General features: G+C 41.8%; 2 protein-coding genes across 2 annotated transcripts; one reads left to right on the plus strand and one right to left on the minus strand.

Annotated features, from left to right (window-relative positions):
• Nucleotides 1-3598: 3598 nt before the first annotated feature.
• On the minus strand, nucleotides 3599-12811 carry LOC147800117 (neurotrypsin-like). The gene is made up of 8 exons (XM_087133800.1): nucleotides 12562-12811; nucleotides 11655-11711; nucleotides 9861-9977; nucleotides 8814-9013; nucleotides 7708-7840; nucleotides 6820-7149; nucleotides 5325-5636; nucleotides 3599-4973 (listed from the first exon to the last, which is right to left on the minus strand). The coding sequence occupies exons 1-8, from the start codon at nucleotides 12611-12613 to the stop codon at nucleotides 4969-4971; spliced, it is 1206 nt and encodes a 401-aa protein (XP_086989926.1). The 5' UTR covers nucleotides 12614-12811; the 3' UTR covers nucleotides 3599-4968.
• A 3155-nt stretch (nucleotides 12812-15966) lies between these two features.
• LOC147800118 (growth hormone secretagogue receptor type 1-like) lies at nucleotides 15967-16833 on the plus strand. The gene has a single exon (XM_087132612.1). It carries the CDS (start codon nucleotides 15967-15969, stop codon nucleotides 16831-16833), a length of 867 nt encoding a protein of 288 aa, XP_086988738.1.
• Nucleotides 16834-17267: the final 434 nt, after the last annotated feature.

Below are 17267 nucleotides of genomic sequence, written 5' to 3' on the forward strand. Positions count from 1 at the left end.
ATCTGTTAAAATAAGTAATTTGTCAAATAAAATAAATGCAGTGTAATTGGATTCTATGCAAATCTAATTTGATTCAAATAGATTTTGTCAAAAGTATTTTACCAAGTTATCTGCATAAGATTTGGTCATAAAATGCTGTTTGAAAAAGTGGCGAATTTTTTCCAAGTTCATCTCCTCATGCAAACGGTAACGACTTCGTCATTGACAGTATATTCTTTTCTATCCGGCCATTTCATAACATTCACCACTGTAGATAGGCAATGGAAACCAGACCCATGATGTCATACAAATGATTGTGATCTATTCGGAACCTCCATGAATAATGGTTTCCCTTTCCTGTTATGGACTCTGGCTTGCTGACAGATATGGGTCTTTGGAGGGAATATTGCATTGTAAATCCTTTCGTTATTCGAGTATATTGCTGTGAGATTGGTATGTTTACACCAACATTGTGACGTTCCTAAGTTTTCCATTTTTCTCAGTAGATTGAGATAGTTTGAAGTCACTGCCCCCTGATCGAGTGTACGCCACACCGTCCATGTGCACGGGACCGTTGCTTGTTTGCGGTCGAGAAACATGTTCTGAGAGTCAACAGGGGATAAATGTATGCTTTTTCCAGTCCACTAGAACAGGAGAATGGACGCTGAAAATACCTGCGCCAAAAAATGAAAGACATTATCCCTCCACTCCTCTGAAACACATTTTGAAGATTTTGTCGAGTATTTTACTTCATTTTTTCCGAACACCTTTCGAGCCAGTTTATAGTATGCATTGTTTACGACTACTGGTAACAACATCCGTATTGTGGAGGTGATGCGGAGCCAGCCAGTGCCTTATAAACCGTTCAAATAAGACAAATCACGTGACGGTCTCTCGTCCACTAGGAATGGCCGACATTTCTCAGGTATTTAGGGATGGAAATTTAAGATCTCTTAAGGGAAATGTTTCATCAGTATATTGCCTTAAGTCAAGTCCGGCTCAATATTAGGATGTTGTGAACGAAGGGAAAATTGTGGTTGGATTTCGATTGCTTCCGAGGGATTGCCACAATTTATTTCCCTTTGACCCAGTGGAGAAACTTCGATTAACCCCAAGACCATTCATTGTTACTGATTTATAATATCTGGAGTAATCGGAAAGTCGGAAATAAGGCAAATGGGCGGCGCTGTTCAAAGCAGAGGAAATCTTACAAAAGACGATGCTGTCTAGCCGTCCCCAGTTGAAGTGCACCCTCATTGACAAAGAAGAGACAGACTTGTGGGAAACTTCCCCACCTTGCAAATGCATGCACCAACACCCACGAAAAAAATTGCTCATTTCAAACAGACATTGCCCGAGTTCTGGGCTAAATGGGCACAAATGGGTGCGCAAACACCGTGGGTTCTCGAACAAAACACAGAAAGCATAACCAGAACGAAGAGGTCATTGCTATGTAAAAGCACGCCCACTCACGTTCCTGCTGGACTCAGACATAGCCCTTCAGTGCTGAAGATTGGTGCAATATTAAAAAGTGGTAGTGCGTAAAAGTCCCGAATTCATTAGGTTCTAATGAGGGAAGCTGGAGGGTACTTGTTACAAAATATTAGGCGGGCTGAGTTGGGGTAGAACCCCACCCCCATGCCTGCTTGCCCTTTTTAGTACACTCATGTCAGACTAATGAAAAAACCTTTCTAAATGTTTAGTTAATGCCAGTTTACTTCAAATATTTCAAAAATGAAACCGTGGCTGTATATTTTGAAAGGACAAACAGAAAAATAAACTAAAACCAAGACATAACACAAAAATCACATTCCAATATTGAACACTGAAGAAGCAGAAACAAAGAAGTATAAAGGGTATCAATTTATAGAGGGTCTTTCTGTTTTCAAATAAAAACATATCAAACAAATGGTGTCCCACTGAAGTTCACGATTGTCACCTAAAAATTCCCTGACGTTTTTGCCATTGCTATACGTTTGCAGGCATGTTACCGCCACTGACAAGTGCGCCCTCACCCGGAGCTCAAGAGATGGACCCCAGGACCTCCATTTCTTCACCAATGTATCCACAGCAACGCAATTCAGAAGAAGCTTTGAGAAACATAGCCATCAAGATGTTGCCTTGATCTCTGTCAAACGCTTCTTGGAAATGATCTGAATTGTATCAAGGACAACGCCGCCACGTTGCTGAGAATAATAACCTGCAATAAACTGTTTGAGGATTGCCTATAGAGCAAGCAGTGTTTTAGTTGAAACCATATTAAGGGCAAATAAAATGAGCTTATTTTGATATCCAAGTGACAAACGGGACTGAGAGATGAGAGATCTGTGAGAGAGGCCCTAGTGAATTTGAATGACCACCCGGTATATCCTGCACTAGCCAAGGCGAGACATCGGAGAATAGGGAGCAATGCAAGGAACACCGACTAAGAGAGAAGCCCCTGTGAAGTGTTAAGCCAATATGCAGTGAAACATTCCATGACTAGACCAGGCGTCGCGTCCCTTCATATGTCTCTGGCGTAGCACTGCCTTCATTTTCTTTAATCATAACGAAAGAGTCATTTTCTGCTATCTTATCATTTTAGCTTTTCACCTCTTTCCTTGCCCTTGCCACTGATAAGAAACACTGAGCAAACCCCATTAGGGATAAAGGTGTCTCGTCACCTGTTTCCACTACCAAGGCTGCTAATACCGTTACACTTTGCCAACACACCAGCGGCAATGGCGATATTCCTTCGTTTGAGTCCCATTTGAAATGGAAATGCCCTTCTTCCAATACCTTCATCTGAGGACGATGGTACCTCTTTTGCATGGCCCTCAACTGATAAACGCTGAGTCATTTTTCTTGACACGTATGAAGAAAATGGTTCTTGTTCAAGCGATAAAACTTGTTGTTCTTAAACGGCACACTTAACGAAAGAGGGCGCTCAAGGCTGTGCGGCGTTAAAGCACTGTCCAGAAAGGGTGAGGCAAGGGTTGGGGTAATGGGACTGCAATGAAAACGCATAAAGAAGTGGCCTCCCTACAACTGCTGAGTGGTTCCCCTTCCTTGAACTTCCAACCGAAAATATTAGCCACGCTAATATCACGTCGAATTTACAGAAGACACATTGAAAATTCTTTTTGCTGTAGAACGAAAATACGACAAATGCAATCAGTAAGTGTCCCTCATAGTGAACTATGGCTCTCCTGCCCCCTCTCCGTTAATGGTGTGGTTGGGTTTGCTTCATTTTTATTTAGGAAAGGAGGAAGACCTTTTGTCTTTTCGTTTCATAAGATTTAACAGCCGAAATCGCTGACTGTTCAATATCAAATTTACTGCCAGCTTTTCTTCTAATTATTCTTCTAATTCTTGTATTTTAAGTCAGCACGGATGTTATTAATTTTCACATAGGGACTTCCTTGGGCTTGCAGATATAGGTAGCTGGATACAAACAAAGTAAATATGGGATGCGGCTTCAAAATTGTATTTTTAGTTGAACACACTTATTTGGACAAAACTATAAAGAGCAGACGATCTTGTCATGAATATGTAAGATGTAAAGATGTATATTCTAGGATAGCTTTCTTCACACTAAATTTTGGATTGCAAACTATTTCAAGCACCGTACATGTCCTGGTCATTGCTCAGACGTCTTTTTTATTACTCACATATTACACGTGATTACAGAAAATGGGGAGAGGGGCAATGTTTTCAGCCACTGTAGAAAAAATGAGCTTTTATAACTTGTCGTAGATAAACATAAATGCTAAAATCGGACATAGATATAACTATCGTTCCCCACAAACGGCAAATCACTGGAAAATGAATAAAACAATACGCCATGAGTGTTAAGACTGTAAATTAATTACATTTCAAGGTTTCAAATAACAAGGTTCGGTGTTGCAATTTCATTGCGAATAAAAAGCTTGTAAAACTGTTTATAAGCTATAAAGTCGAACTTATTCAGTCACTTAAATGTAACAACGATATACTAAAGCTAAGTAGCCTAACGAATTGACAACAATAATAAACAATGGTGATAATGGTAATAAAGCTCAACGTTTAGCTAGGGTAACTGTCCCTGGTTACAAACTTGGAGGAAAAAACCCAACCCCCCCGAAACAAAACAAAACACGAGGGTCAACAGCTTGTGTATAGAGAAATTAGCGCCAACTAAGACTTTGGACCAAAATGGCTATTCATTATGTGAGCAGGAACACCATGCAGCGATTGTGTGCTAATTATCCACGTATAGTAATGCACAATCATCCATTTTGGTTCCAACGATTGAGACAATCACGTCACAACTCTGTGTATAAACAGCTCCCTCTGTGGCACTCACCCAATAATACATGGTCAGTTACTTTTAGAAAAATCTGTACGACACTCTCGAAAGATTACACTGTTACAACATTGTGTAAGAGTTATTGATGCTTCTCTGTAGGATTTGAGAGAGTCAAGCTCGAACTTAACCAACAGCAATTATTGTTAATCTCAGACGGTAAACAACTATGATTTTGTTAATAAATTTTAATAAATAAAGAAAAGCAGTAAACACATAAAGGTGCTTTTCGTACTCATGGTAGCAGAAATAAATTCGAAAAGTTTTACTTTTTAATGTAGAATGAGCAAACTTAATGGAATGTTAAACAGCTTGTGATTAATGTATAGCGATGAACCTCATATACGTAAGCAACAATTACATCTTTTCAAAAATTGAGATTGGTCCTAACCAGAGAAAGCCCACTGATTTAATTAAAACCGTGGTTAAATGACGGTAAAATTATTCTCTGGAAGAACATTTTAGCTCAATACAGACTCTGGATTCATCAATAAAGTTTACACTAAAATTGTTATACCATGTTTTCGGGAGGAGATATTTAAAACGTCCAAAATATTGTAGGCTTGAATAAATTCAACGCACAGTCTAAACATGCAAACTGCATACACTTCAAAAATAGTCCCACGTTGAACAGGACGTTGAACTCTGAAGAAATGCACTTATCTTTAGCCTGAAATGATATAGCCACAGAATATCAGAAAAGAATAAGAATAGGTTAAAATGGGGCACAAAACTCAAAACAATTCTTTTTCGATAAAAATTAAAAGAAAAATTTGATGACTTGGAGTGTAGTGATCCTCTGAATTTTAATTTTAGAGAAACTTGGGGAAGTGGCGAAACTTGACCTGGACTGGGGCTAAAGTCGTGTCTATATTACTTGCCTGCGGCTCAAAATTAAAAACAAACCAATGAGTAAAGGCTGCCGCCACTATCATAGATTTGTGTGTGAAGGCAAGCCACAGCAAAGTATCTGTACCACATCGACCTAATTAGCTGCTAGTGTTAATGAGATTGTTCTTACCACTTTGACAGATGACACAGGCATCTTGACTGTGGCTGCATTGGGGCTCCTTCCAGCACGAAGATGGGCAGTCACCGAAGCTGCCCTCTGCTCCAGTGCACGCCACACCGTCCATGTGGACGGGACCGCTGCCCTGACCGAAGTAAGCACCGGCTTTGGCGGCCTCTGCACCGGGGAAGCCCAGCATACGACAGACCACAGCAGCGTCGTTGATGTCCCAGTCATTGTCACAAATGCTTCCCCAGGTGTTGTTACGGTACACCTCCACGCGACCGCTGGAGTTGTTGGAACCTCCCACCAAGCGAACAGTGTCTGGTGAGGTTGAAGAGAATGCAAAGTACACATGACCATTAGCATGTTCACCTCAGCAATAAGGACATTTCAATGGAATAGGTTGAAAATCTGATTTCTCAAAATAAAAACTGCCAGATCCCATTGGTTAAACTGTGGACCTTAAACATTTACGTCTGATTCTTTCTTATAACTTTAAATGAGAATATTTTTCTGACAGCTCGGGAATGATTATATTAAAACTTTTGTCAAACTTACACCTTTTTGTCTTGACAACAGAATTGATGTCCTGCACGATCACAGCCAATATAGAAAATAAAGACTGAACAATAAAAGGCAGGCAGAAGAGTAACTTGGTAAGAATGATCAGTGAGAAAAAGGACCGTTTTTACGTAAGGATTTCATGCATATAGCCAAAGGGTTTCAGATGGTCTTAACTCGCCCCGAAAGCGTTAGCTGCCCGTGCTGAAATATGAGACAAGTCGGATTTGGGTCGACTCCAAAAAGATAAAACAGGTTTTGGTAATGTAGTGTGCTGGGGATTCCCCATTATCAGTAAGTTGTAAATGTAACATTCAAACTCTACAAGTGATCAGGGCGTGATTTTGGGTCGGCCCTGCACGTGACAAATCGTTCTGTAGATATTTGTTGGCCCGATTGTATTACTTTTGGGCGCGGGTTGTTATACATGTACTTTTCTTGTACACTCTCGAGTGGGATGTTGACTTGGCTATACGGACAGCAGTATGGCTGCGCTTGGGGCGACTTCAGCGAAGTTAGCCTGGAATAAAGATTGGGCAAATCCTACATCACTGTCAGTGTGTGAGGCTCCAATTGATATTCCCGGGCCGTCGCCGTCTCTTTCTGGCCGTTCTCTCCTCTTATTTTTCCTGACTCGATTCAGCATCCAATTCCTCTGACAGTGGCAGAAGGACCGCCACCCCGGAGCGATCGGCCGGGGGCTGGACCGTTACGATAAGGGTAAGAGGAGGCTTTCTTATGACCATGCTGATGAGCATGGGAAATTGAGAAGAGAGAGAGATCTGAACCTGCATCTTATTGGAGAATTGTACGGTGCTCTGAAAAGGACCTCCTTTATTTTATGTCAGTTGACAGTCTAATTTTTCAAAGGATCTCGGCCTTTGTCCCGGGTAAAGTACTTGCAGGAATAATGTGTTTTTTAGAATAATATACAGCAACGTACTCATTTTGGGTCGGCAAACCACCGTGGCGACATGAGAGCTATTACACTGCTGATATTCAGTGCAAATAAACGGGCAGTCCACCAGGCGATTCTCCGTGCCTTTACAGGCGACTTGGTTCATAACGATCGGGAGGTCAGTCTCTGCCGAGCTCGCCCCAACTTGAACTGCCTCTAGGAACGGGTGGTGTTGGCGGCATGCGATATGGGCGTCGCTTAGATCCCAGCCGTTGGAACAGACTGCACCCCAGGAGAGTGTAGCCTCGTGGTAGATCTCCACACGGTCGCTGAGGGCGTCATCACCGCCGATTAACATAATAGTTCCATCCGAGACTGTAGAAATAACAATAGTCACACTTTATCATTTGGGAAACTGTTGTCAGCTTTTACAATATCTTAAGGAGTGAACAGTAAGTTGGCCTCTCAGTACCGTAAATTGAATATCTGTTTTCAATTTCAATAGGAAAGCAACTGTGCATGAGCATTAAGCGTTTCATCTGGTCTAGATTTGAACCTCAGTGCATTGAATTAATGCATTAGAAGTATTAAGCAAGTACTGGATTTCGCCAACACCATTGACAGAACTGGGGGTGAATTAAAGTCTACTATGACCACCCCCCCCCATTAAAAAAAATGACACAAAAAAAAGAATTTTCAAATACCGACTTTATCCTCGCCTCTCAGAAAGGCCAGGAAAAGGTCAAAAATAAAAAAAAATTGGCCTTTTCAAATCTGACTTGGGTCACAGTAATTTGACCAATTTGTATGACTTCAAGGGCGGACAATATTTAAAAAGAAGAGTTAAGAAAAGAAAAGTTAAAATTTTTCAAAGAGTGTTTTATCTGCGGTCAAACTGCTAAAAAAAATTTCATAACAGTGTGCATGTTTTACCTCTACACCCCAGCACTTCGAGCCTGACTCTGTAAACTGAAGTTGTCCAGGCCTGAGGCAATAAACGAAGATACCTTGCCATCAGAACCACGGGGAACGTCACATTTGTTGATTGTCCAGTGCTTACGCCAAACTGAAACCAATCCATAGTGATAACACTCATCGCTTTATCAACAGTATTCAAATGGTAACACTAAAAAACGTGTGCACCGTTTGTGGATTAGCCTTTGCACACTGTGTCTCATGCGGAAATACAGAAAAGTTAATCAGGACACATGTCATATTTATGGGACAAATGACGATTTCGATTAATTGCCTCAAAGCATCGTCGTGATACGGAAGCGTATAAGGCAGTTTCCCGCTCCAAGAACTTAACTCTCTGCTGCGAAATGGCAACCAGTTCCAATTGAGAGAGAAAACTAAAACCAGAAAGAGACTAAATATTTCGTCAACGAAAGACAGAGATTAGAGATTCAAGTTTACATAATGGTATTTAAGTTTTCATTTATTTAACTGAATTTTCTATGGCTAATACCTCTTGCGTTGTAGGGGGCCTATGTGTTTTGTAATTTTCCTTCCCTGTTCCTTTTTTGGACTATTTTCTTAAGGAAGCGTATAAGGCACTTTTTTATGGTACCCCGCCCCCGTTCAACTTTCCCGCTCAGAGATGTTATCTCTCTGCTGCGAAATGGCTTTTGAAATTAAATGCCTGCTGCCTTATCATTCCTCACCATAGAATTACATCAAAGTACGGGCGATTCACAATAGTGCGCCTCCAATAGTTTTGCAACGCGTTAACTAATCACAGAGCACGCAATCTGTCGACCCTTTCTAGATGCGCAACGGGCCGACAGATTTCGCGCACTGCGATTGGTCAACGCGTTGCAAACTCTTGGAGGCAAACTATTGGGGAACGCCCGTATTTAAGAGATGTAATACGATACGTTGTCACTTTTAGACATTAAAGAACTGAATTAAACGCATCAATGGAGTAAATGCCTAGGCTCTGTGTCTACACGATGTCTGCATCTGGATTGATGGACACAGATGTGTTGCAGTAATCGTCGACTGTTCACTGTGCTTTAGGCCAGTTCTGAAGTACTCACCCGAATGTCTCCGTCTGCATCAAGTACTCCGTGCCAATCTGAATCGCCACTCGCGCTGTACTGCACAGTAAATGCAGTAACGTACCGATTTAAACCGCGGCCATCTCCCTGAATCACCACCCCTGTGACTGCTACATGTCTACTAAGATCAATCTGGATCCACTGGTCAGCTGGAGCGCTTGGTATCCATCCCTCGTTGCCTATTGGACAAAATAACGAATTTAAGGAGACAGTTGCTTGTTTTCTTATCCAACCATACCTGCTACGGACCTAGCATCTTGAAGCCTTTCTAATTCCCCAAGAAACACCCGTACAGATCTTTCGCATGAATACAATACTCTTATCCTCTTATCCGAAGTGAGTGCTGCTTCATATCTAATTATTCAAACATTCACTGATATTTTTGCTTTGCCATTGTTCCTATTCTCAGTTTGTTGTCATCGTTTTCACCTGTGAAAAATGCAATGGCTGTTGCAGGATTCTAACGCCGGACCTACTGGTAAGTAATACAGACGTCTTTAAGAATTTTGAACATCAAAATAGACAATGTTAATCATGCATGACAACAAACCAAACTAAGATCGCTTTTCACCCTTAATTTGCACCTCTCATGTAAGCACATCCCCTCGATTATTAAACTTAATCCAATTGCAAGTCGTTGGTAAGCCATGAATTTGACGGCTACCATTGCACACTAATTACCTGTTATGGTGGCTTATATGAGGGGGGCTTGAGCAAACATTCCTGCATTGTTACGTGTCCATGAGATTTCTGGGTCTCGGTTAACCTTATTCAAATGCAAAATAATAATAAAAAACAAGACTTCTGCGTTTCATTTTTTGCCCCCTTTTGTCGCTGCTTGTGACACCCAACTACATTGTGAAGTGTATCAAGAGCAAAAATTTACCTCGATCAGTCCGGTGTGTAGGAAGATGAGTTATAATAAACCACGAAGCTTTCCCAGGGAACTTGAAAGTTGAATGGTTGGATTGTCAAAATGAGTAAAGAAAGTTAGAGTAAATCTATGATTGTGGGCTTTCGTCTTACCAGCATTAAGCCGAGCGATGCGTGGAGGAAACCTACTGTCGTAAAAAGAGGACGCTGTTATTCTGCTGTCCTCAATGGCTCCGCTTTCCATTCCCAGCGGACCACTTACGCAAGGCACTAACATGAAGAAAATAATTGTTAACAAATAATGTTATTAGAAAAAAAAACACCCGAATTTTAAAAAAGTAAGAATCACAAGACAAAATGATCATTTAAATACTGGCTGTAGCCAAAACAACCGACCAATATACTGGCCAACCGACTGAAAGACTAACTGACCACCCTATCAACCAGAAAAAAAGTCTGATTGATGGACATTCAAACCAATTGGCCGATCGTCTTGCGTAACGGCAGTGACCAAAGCAACAGCTCGCCAAGACACCAACGGATAAACGTGGAACACTCACAAATGACTCACTCGTTGGCTTATGGACAAGCAGACTGACAGAGCAGTCAACCATCCACAAACAGACTGGCTTTCTGATAGATCCAATCGACAACCAGTTCACCAACGCACTTGTGTCGCCACATTGACTGGATGACAGATTGAATAGGTAGTCCATTGAATAACCAACTGTTTAACACACCAATGGACTGAGCAACCAACCATCAACACGTCTGAGTGCTTGGAAGAAACTACTCAATGACCAAATCATCCACCGACGGGCCTCCCCTGTCAGATGATTTATTGTGTGCGTTCGATCAATTCACAGGGCAACCATGACATTGAGATGGGTATGTGTCCTTCGCCAAAACAAGCTAGATAGTGGTTTAAACCTGAGTCAACGCAAGCCTTTGACTCTATGAGCCCCAAGCAGGGCCAGCATGCAGAGGGCGCAACTGGCAGGAACTGTACTTCGCTGGTTCACGAGCGACTATGAATAAATTAACGCTCCCCGCCCACATTGCTCTTTTCGACAGATGATGGGGGTGATGCCGCTATAGCTGAATTGACTGGAAAACCCAGTCACGGTAATGCCCAGTAATGAGAGCCAAATGATTCACGGATGCTGAAAAATGTGAAACGGTACCGTAATACAAATTTGTGCATCCTGACACCTGAAGGATGGGAAATTAAGCTACTATCACAAAATTTGGATAGTGAGTTAAAAGTGAGTTTCCAATAAACTTAAGACTATACAAGCAGCCGTTTGCGAAGTGATATTTGGCCGAAAAGCTTCATGAAAACGGGTGCACCACTACGCGCACACAGTGCGCACCACTAATGGAAAGAGCATTAACATTACGGTAGCACCACTGCACATGCACATTGTCAGGTATTGCATTTGTAAAACAAAACTAGCTAGGTTGTCCAATATGTATTCCTACTTGGACCTTTCACAGCGTCGGAAAATTAAATCTCCGCCTGTGGATGGTAAAATGCGGCACAGCATTGGTTTCTGAAGTGTATTCCCGCCTATTAATAGTCAACTAACGTACTGAAACGGTAACGATATATGGCCGAAATACCTACCATTAACTCAATCATCAGCCACTTAAATTCCCAGATGATCAACCAACCCATGCAATGTACCACTTGACCACCAAGACCATCGTTTGTCAATTTACTAACCATTCTGATTCAGTTACTAAGTAGATAGACCGGAATCCCTGTGGCCTGAAAACTTTCAAGTACCCGCTAAGCAAACCTTTTCGAGTAACTCATTAAAGTACTGTTTATATATTTACTGACATTCAGATTCAAACAGCAGACCATAAGGACTGAGTTCAAATTAGTCAGAAACCCTTAGATTTTTTCTTTCATTTGATTTCTACTTTAAACGATGCTATTACCGGACGATCTTCTGACTTGCACCGGTCCAGTGTCGATTGGATGAGAAAAACATGTTCCTAAAATCAATCAGAAAAGGGTGCAACATAACACATTTTACAAACGTTCCTCTGTGTCTTGAATATTGCTAAAATCGATAGATACTATTTTTGTTTCTTCAAAATATTGAAGGATATGAATTTTACACTTGTAACCTAGACCAGTTGTAGCTTGTGCACCGTAGCAGTGGCTCTCTGTTGTGTGGCAAGTGGGGCGCTTTTCGTGCATTGCTTATAAGACTCTAGAGTGTCGAACGTAGTCCTGTTACGATCCTATGATACCTACCTGCTTATAGCATGGCGTGTTTGGAGTGCAAGCCCTACTTATAAGTAGCGGTGGGTAGTCGGATCGGGTGCCCTGTCACATCTGACATATGATTTTGTAATTTTCTAATTTCCAAGAGTGATAAAAATTAATGCAAATTACCTTCCAAACAAATAGTAATAGTTTGAAATGAATTGTGGTGATATTTTCATGTCAAATGACAAAGGTCACATGTAACAGGGATATGAGACAATTTCTGCCTGTTCCAATTGTTTGTCAGACTGAGAAAAGAAAACGGAGACTTGTACCAAGAGGCTATAATCAGGTGTTGCATAAAACAAATTCAATTTTTTTGCAAGTTTGTGTGATGGGAAAAAATATTTCATTCGGTGATATATTTAGCATTGTATCCGATAAGTTGAAGGTGAGTAGAAATAAAATGATCGATTCGTCTCCTATGATAATTTTTCTTACCATTTCACTCATAAACACTAATTATTTGAGTGTTATTGCATGCATTATATTATGTTATGTGAAGCTACATTAACGGATTTGAGAATATTGCAAGCAAAACCTGTGTATTTAATGGAAGTATTGGAAACATACCAGTAAGTATTATGACCGCCAACGCTGTTAGAATGTAGGGAGGTGCCGTCATACTGGAAATGAACGCGGTGTCTGACTGAGTGCAACGTTTACACGAAGGTCACTGCAGCTTGTAAACCCAACCAATCTGGGAAACTGACGTAGGCAGTGAAGTCGAGAACCGTCGCTTATGGCTTTAAATACTTTTCGAGTATTGTGCCAGGTATGTTAGCGTCGGATCACGTGTTTGTACAGTGAGGAAGGTGCTTTATATTACAAGAGACGAAAATGCAGTGATTTAAACATTAACACACAATACCAGACAAGGCTGAGTATCATTTACACAGCACGAGGAAATTTGTTTACCATTCAAGGAAACGAGAAGAATAGTCCTCAATTCGAATAGGAAATAATTAGCTGTGGTAGACCTTAAGTTGAAGGAGACAAGAGAAAAAGACATAAACATGATCAGATGATCTTCCTATCATTAGGTCATGCGGATGCCCAAAGAATGGGTAGGTTGATCTGATGATCTCTCTACCGTCAGGTAATGTGAATTTCAAACAATGTCTATCTTTATTTAGGCCTACATTACCTGGAAACGGAAGGGGAAATACGTACAGGTGATCTAATAAACTTCTTGCAATCATGTCATGTGGATAAAAAAGAATTGTTACGTTGCTTGATACCCCTAGCAAAAAGAACAAGAAACATGCTCGCTTGAGCTGATGATATATATCCCTACTATGACCTGATGTCATCAAATCATGTAATCGTATATAAGGAGTATAAGAATGCTGATTCATATCACGAGGAAATGTCAGCAGAGTACATCCCCTTCGATTCCACTTTCACATCAGGTGCCTGGGACCAGTTTCTTTTGGAGAAGGTATTGATCAATTGTTCATTGCTCGCCCTTTACCGTGACCTCTACATGGTTCAACAGTAGGCCTATTTGGGACGGTTGACATCTATGATATGCTTAACATCAGCATACAACGTTTCTTCTTGAAGGGCTGTTAAACCACCTTACGCGTTCAAAACAGTTTGTTCATATTTAAGTTTAACCTAGTTTTTTAAAGAGAAGCACGCAGCATCACAGAGCAATCCTCAACTCGTACTTCTACCTTGTACTCCAGAAAGACTCCACACCTTGCATTAAGAGCAAGCCGCAACACAAGCTTCTCTCCGTCCAGCGTTCCAGCAACGTCTCCCAGTCCTTTCGCAGACAGTTCAGTCAGTCCAGCTCCAAGTGCCCAAAGATCTTTGGTCGACACAGTACATGCAGTATCCGGTTCGTAAGTGTGGCGCCACTTCAGTTTAAACCACGCCCACTGCACAAGATACACGACCATCTCAGATACGTTAGTTCGCGGTAAATTGCCGTTATTTTTTCGTTTGATTTTACGTGTTAAGTCATCCTGAAAGACTCTTCCACAAAAAGTAGAACCCTGGAAAGTCTTAATTTAACATAATTTTATGTATTTTGTGTCTTGACTCCTTACTTTACATCGTCTTATCGTTTTAAGAATTGAAGCTAACACATGCAGCCTCGTTTTCAAATGCACAAATGCGCAGATCGACGCTAAAAGCGTCGTATTGGGATCCTTCTATACTGACCTGTTACTCCAGACACCTGAAAACAAGACTGTCGTTGCTTGCACACAAGGCTTGCACACAGTGCGAAACCAGAATGCCACATAACCAACGTACCTTGAAATTTGTCATCGGGGGTATCAAAGCTTTCCAAGAGGTTAGAGAGGGGAGTAACCATAACATAAAAACTGCTCGACATCAGGTTCTTTTCAATAACATGCACATTTTAACATTTAAAACCTCAGGGTATTGGGTTTTTATGAAAATAGAAATTTAATTCCACTCAACCATGCTGAATGGGGCAGGATTTTTCCCCTTATGAAATAAAGAAGATAATACAGAGACAGACACAAAAGAAAAACAAATTACCAGATAAATTATGTGAATATGATTCATAGGTAGATCTGGATCCTCGGAAGGATATACTGCGTTACAAGTTCTTATCCGGCGTAGTTTTTCTCTGGGTTTTCCGTAAAGTACCAAAAAAGGACAATTTTCTCAACCAATTTAACAAATAGTTCTGCCTACTCTACTCTTCTTCAAAATTCAAACTTTTGAAATTTATGTACGCAATCAGACACTACATATGTTCTCAGTGTGGTGCGTTTTTTTGTACATGTAAATGTACATGTGTGTTCATGTAAGGGCAGGTGAAATATAAAATTAATATCTCCTATGCAAAGATAGATAAAACCACTAACTAGTTGCAGAACGTGCTGCTCGATTCACTTGATTCAAGCAATCCGCACGATCCCAGCAAACTTCAACAGTCGAATGGCTGAGACGTTTCCACCGGTGAGAGGTACGGCACGTTGTTGGCTCAAATCCCACCCAAGCAGGCTTGTGATGTTTTGTTTGTAAATATTTGTCAATATAGACTTAATACCAGTGTATATGCCAGGGCTCCAGACAGATATGTCCAGTTGCTGATGTCATCCAGACATCTCTTCCTCTGCCCTCCTTTACACTGTTTCTCTTCAACTTCACCCATCCCTGATCAGTGGCAGGAGCTTCAACTTCAGTTCGTTATAAAACTCATAGCGAAGCCTGGGCTGATGCTGAACAGGAAACGACCTGTCAGGATGTTGGACCCTTGTTATCAGTTCAAAGGTTGCTTCATAAGTACTATGCACAGACCAAAATCCGGAACACATCAATCACAGTGAATAAATAAGGCGTCCTCTCTTGAAACCGCCTACGCAGACTCAATGGTCTTCCTTCGCACACCGATCCGTTTTAATGGATGGACAGTGACACTGATTTGCATACACCAACTGAAGGGCTCAAGGGATAAATACCGTGGTATCTGGTGTGTGTTGCGCACTACTGTGAAGGTACACGGTGGTGCAGGATCAAGTTTGGAAACCTCCGCTACGGGGTTCTGCTGTCCGACAAGATATTACTTTCTTAATTGTGAGCACACTTACCAGATGTTAAGTGTATTTGCCGGGGATGAAGAAGCATTCATCAGAGAAGACTGGATGTGTATTCAATTAAAACACCATCTGAAGACCTGCAGCACGTCCATAGCAGGAAACACACGCAGGTCTAAGGAGTTGAGCTCTGTGTGAGGTACATGTAGTCCATTATTTTGTGAGGGACTGTACTGTTTGACACTGTGGCTGTCTGGGCAGGACATCCCAAGACATTGTGTTAACAACAACAAAAAACTAACAACAACAACAAAAGAATCTTGAGGGTGTGCTGGAGTCCTGACTGAATATGGAGAACAAAAGGCTATGGGAATTGAACACAACGCTTAAATCCACCCAAGGGGTTGTCAGTCACGCAAACTGGCTGACGCCCTTTGGCTTATTCGTAGCCATTGCAATGACGCTCACCGTCCTGCTGAATCTGCTGGTGAACCCGCTGATGTTCATCACCTTGCGGCGGGCCGCGGGCACCAGGTGCAGTACCAAGATCATCCTGGGCTCGCTGACCCTCAGCGACCTCCTCGCCGCACTGTGCCAGGCCTTGACACTGCCCGAGCTGTACATCGGAGCCTGGATGCTGGGGGGATTCCTCTGTGTGACAGTCAAACTGCTGCTGATCACTTCTTATTTCATGGGCATCATGTCTCTCCTGCTCCTGACGATTGACCGCTTTATTGCCGTTGCCTTTCCCCTGCGGTATCCTCAGCTGATGACCACGCGGAAAGCAAAGACTACCGTCTGCATCACCTGGGCTACCTCCAGCATACTGGTCATTCTCTTGTACGGGGTTTACAATCACAGTGTGGTCAGCCCCCAGCATCCCAAGATATGCCAGCAGACACTAAATGACTGGAGAATGTATATTTCGGGTGTGCTTGTAACGCTAACACTAATTGTAATTATCGTGCTGTACACGCGAATTTCTTTCATTGCGCACCGTCATGCCTGCGACATTGCCATTGTAAACCGGGTCCGACAGGCCAAGAGGCAGCAATTCAACGCAAGAGCCACGGTCACCATCCTCATCATAACAAGTACTCTGGCCGTCACCTGGATACCGTCGATTGCCTTCTTCGTGTCATCGGAAAGCGAGTTTTGGGATTACGAGACCGCTGCACTCACTGACGTTCTTGCATTGTCTAACGGCTGGCTGAATGTTGTCATCTACTACCTACGGAATCCATTTCTGCGTCAGGCGCTATGCGATCTGCTCTCTGCCAAGCCCAACTGTTTCTGTTTGTTCCAGAGCCCCTCGCCTCAATAACTGTTCACCTCATGATCTCATGATCTCTGCTGTTGCATAGCACTCTAGCCCCAAATTGCCCCAAAATGACGCAAGACATTTTTGTGGAAATTTTCATTCAGTGTGTTTCAGTACTTCTTTATTGATCCATCTGCGTAATTCTGTCTGAATACAAATATACACAGAATAACAAAATCACCTCAGGTTACTTATATTCAGTGTGACTGGGTCGGGAGGTCATGCAGTATTCAAATTCGCAAAGTGAAGTTAAATAGTTGAGAAACCACGGTTACCATACATGTAAATAGTCGACTTGACCCAAACTGCTTGTACATGTACAAGTTTGAAAAGTTGGTGTGGTCGAGGAACTCCTCGAAACTGTTCATTTTCAAGCATAAGTGCAAAACAAAAAACTTGTTATCCCTTTTTAAATGATGGGATTTTATTTATTAAAA

This window comes from Acanthaster planci, linkage group LG02, assembly GCF_054643075.1.
Source record: "Acanthaster planci isolate LZ-2023a linkage group LG02, COTS_SCS, whole genome shotgun sequence".
Taxonomy (NCBI): Eukaryota; Metazoa; Echinodermata; class Asteroidea; order Valvatida; family Acanthasteridae; genus Acanthaster; species Acanthaster planci.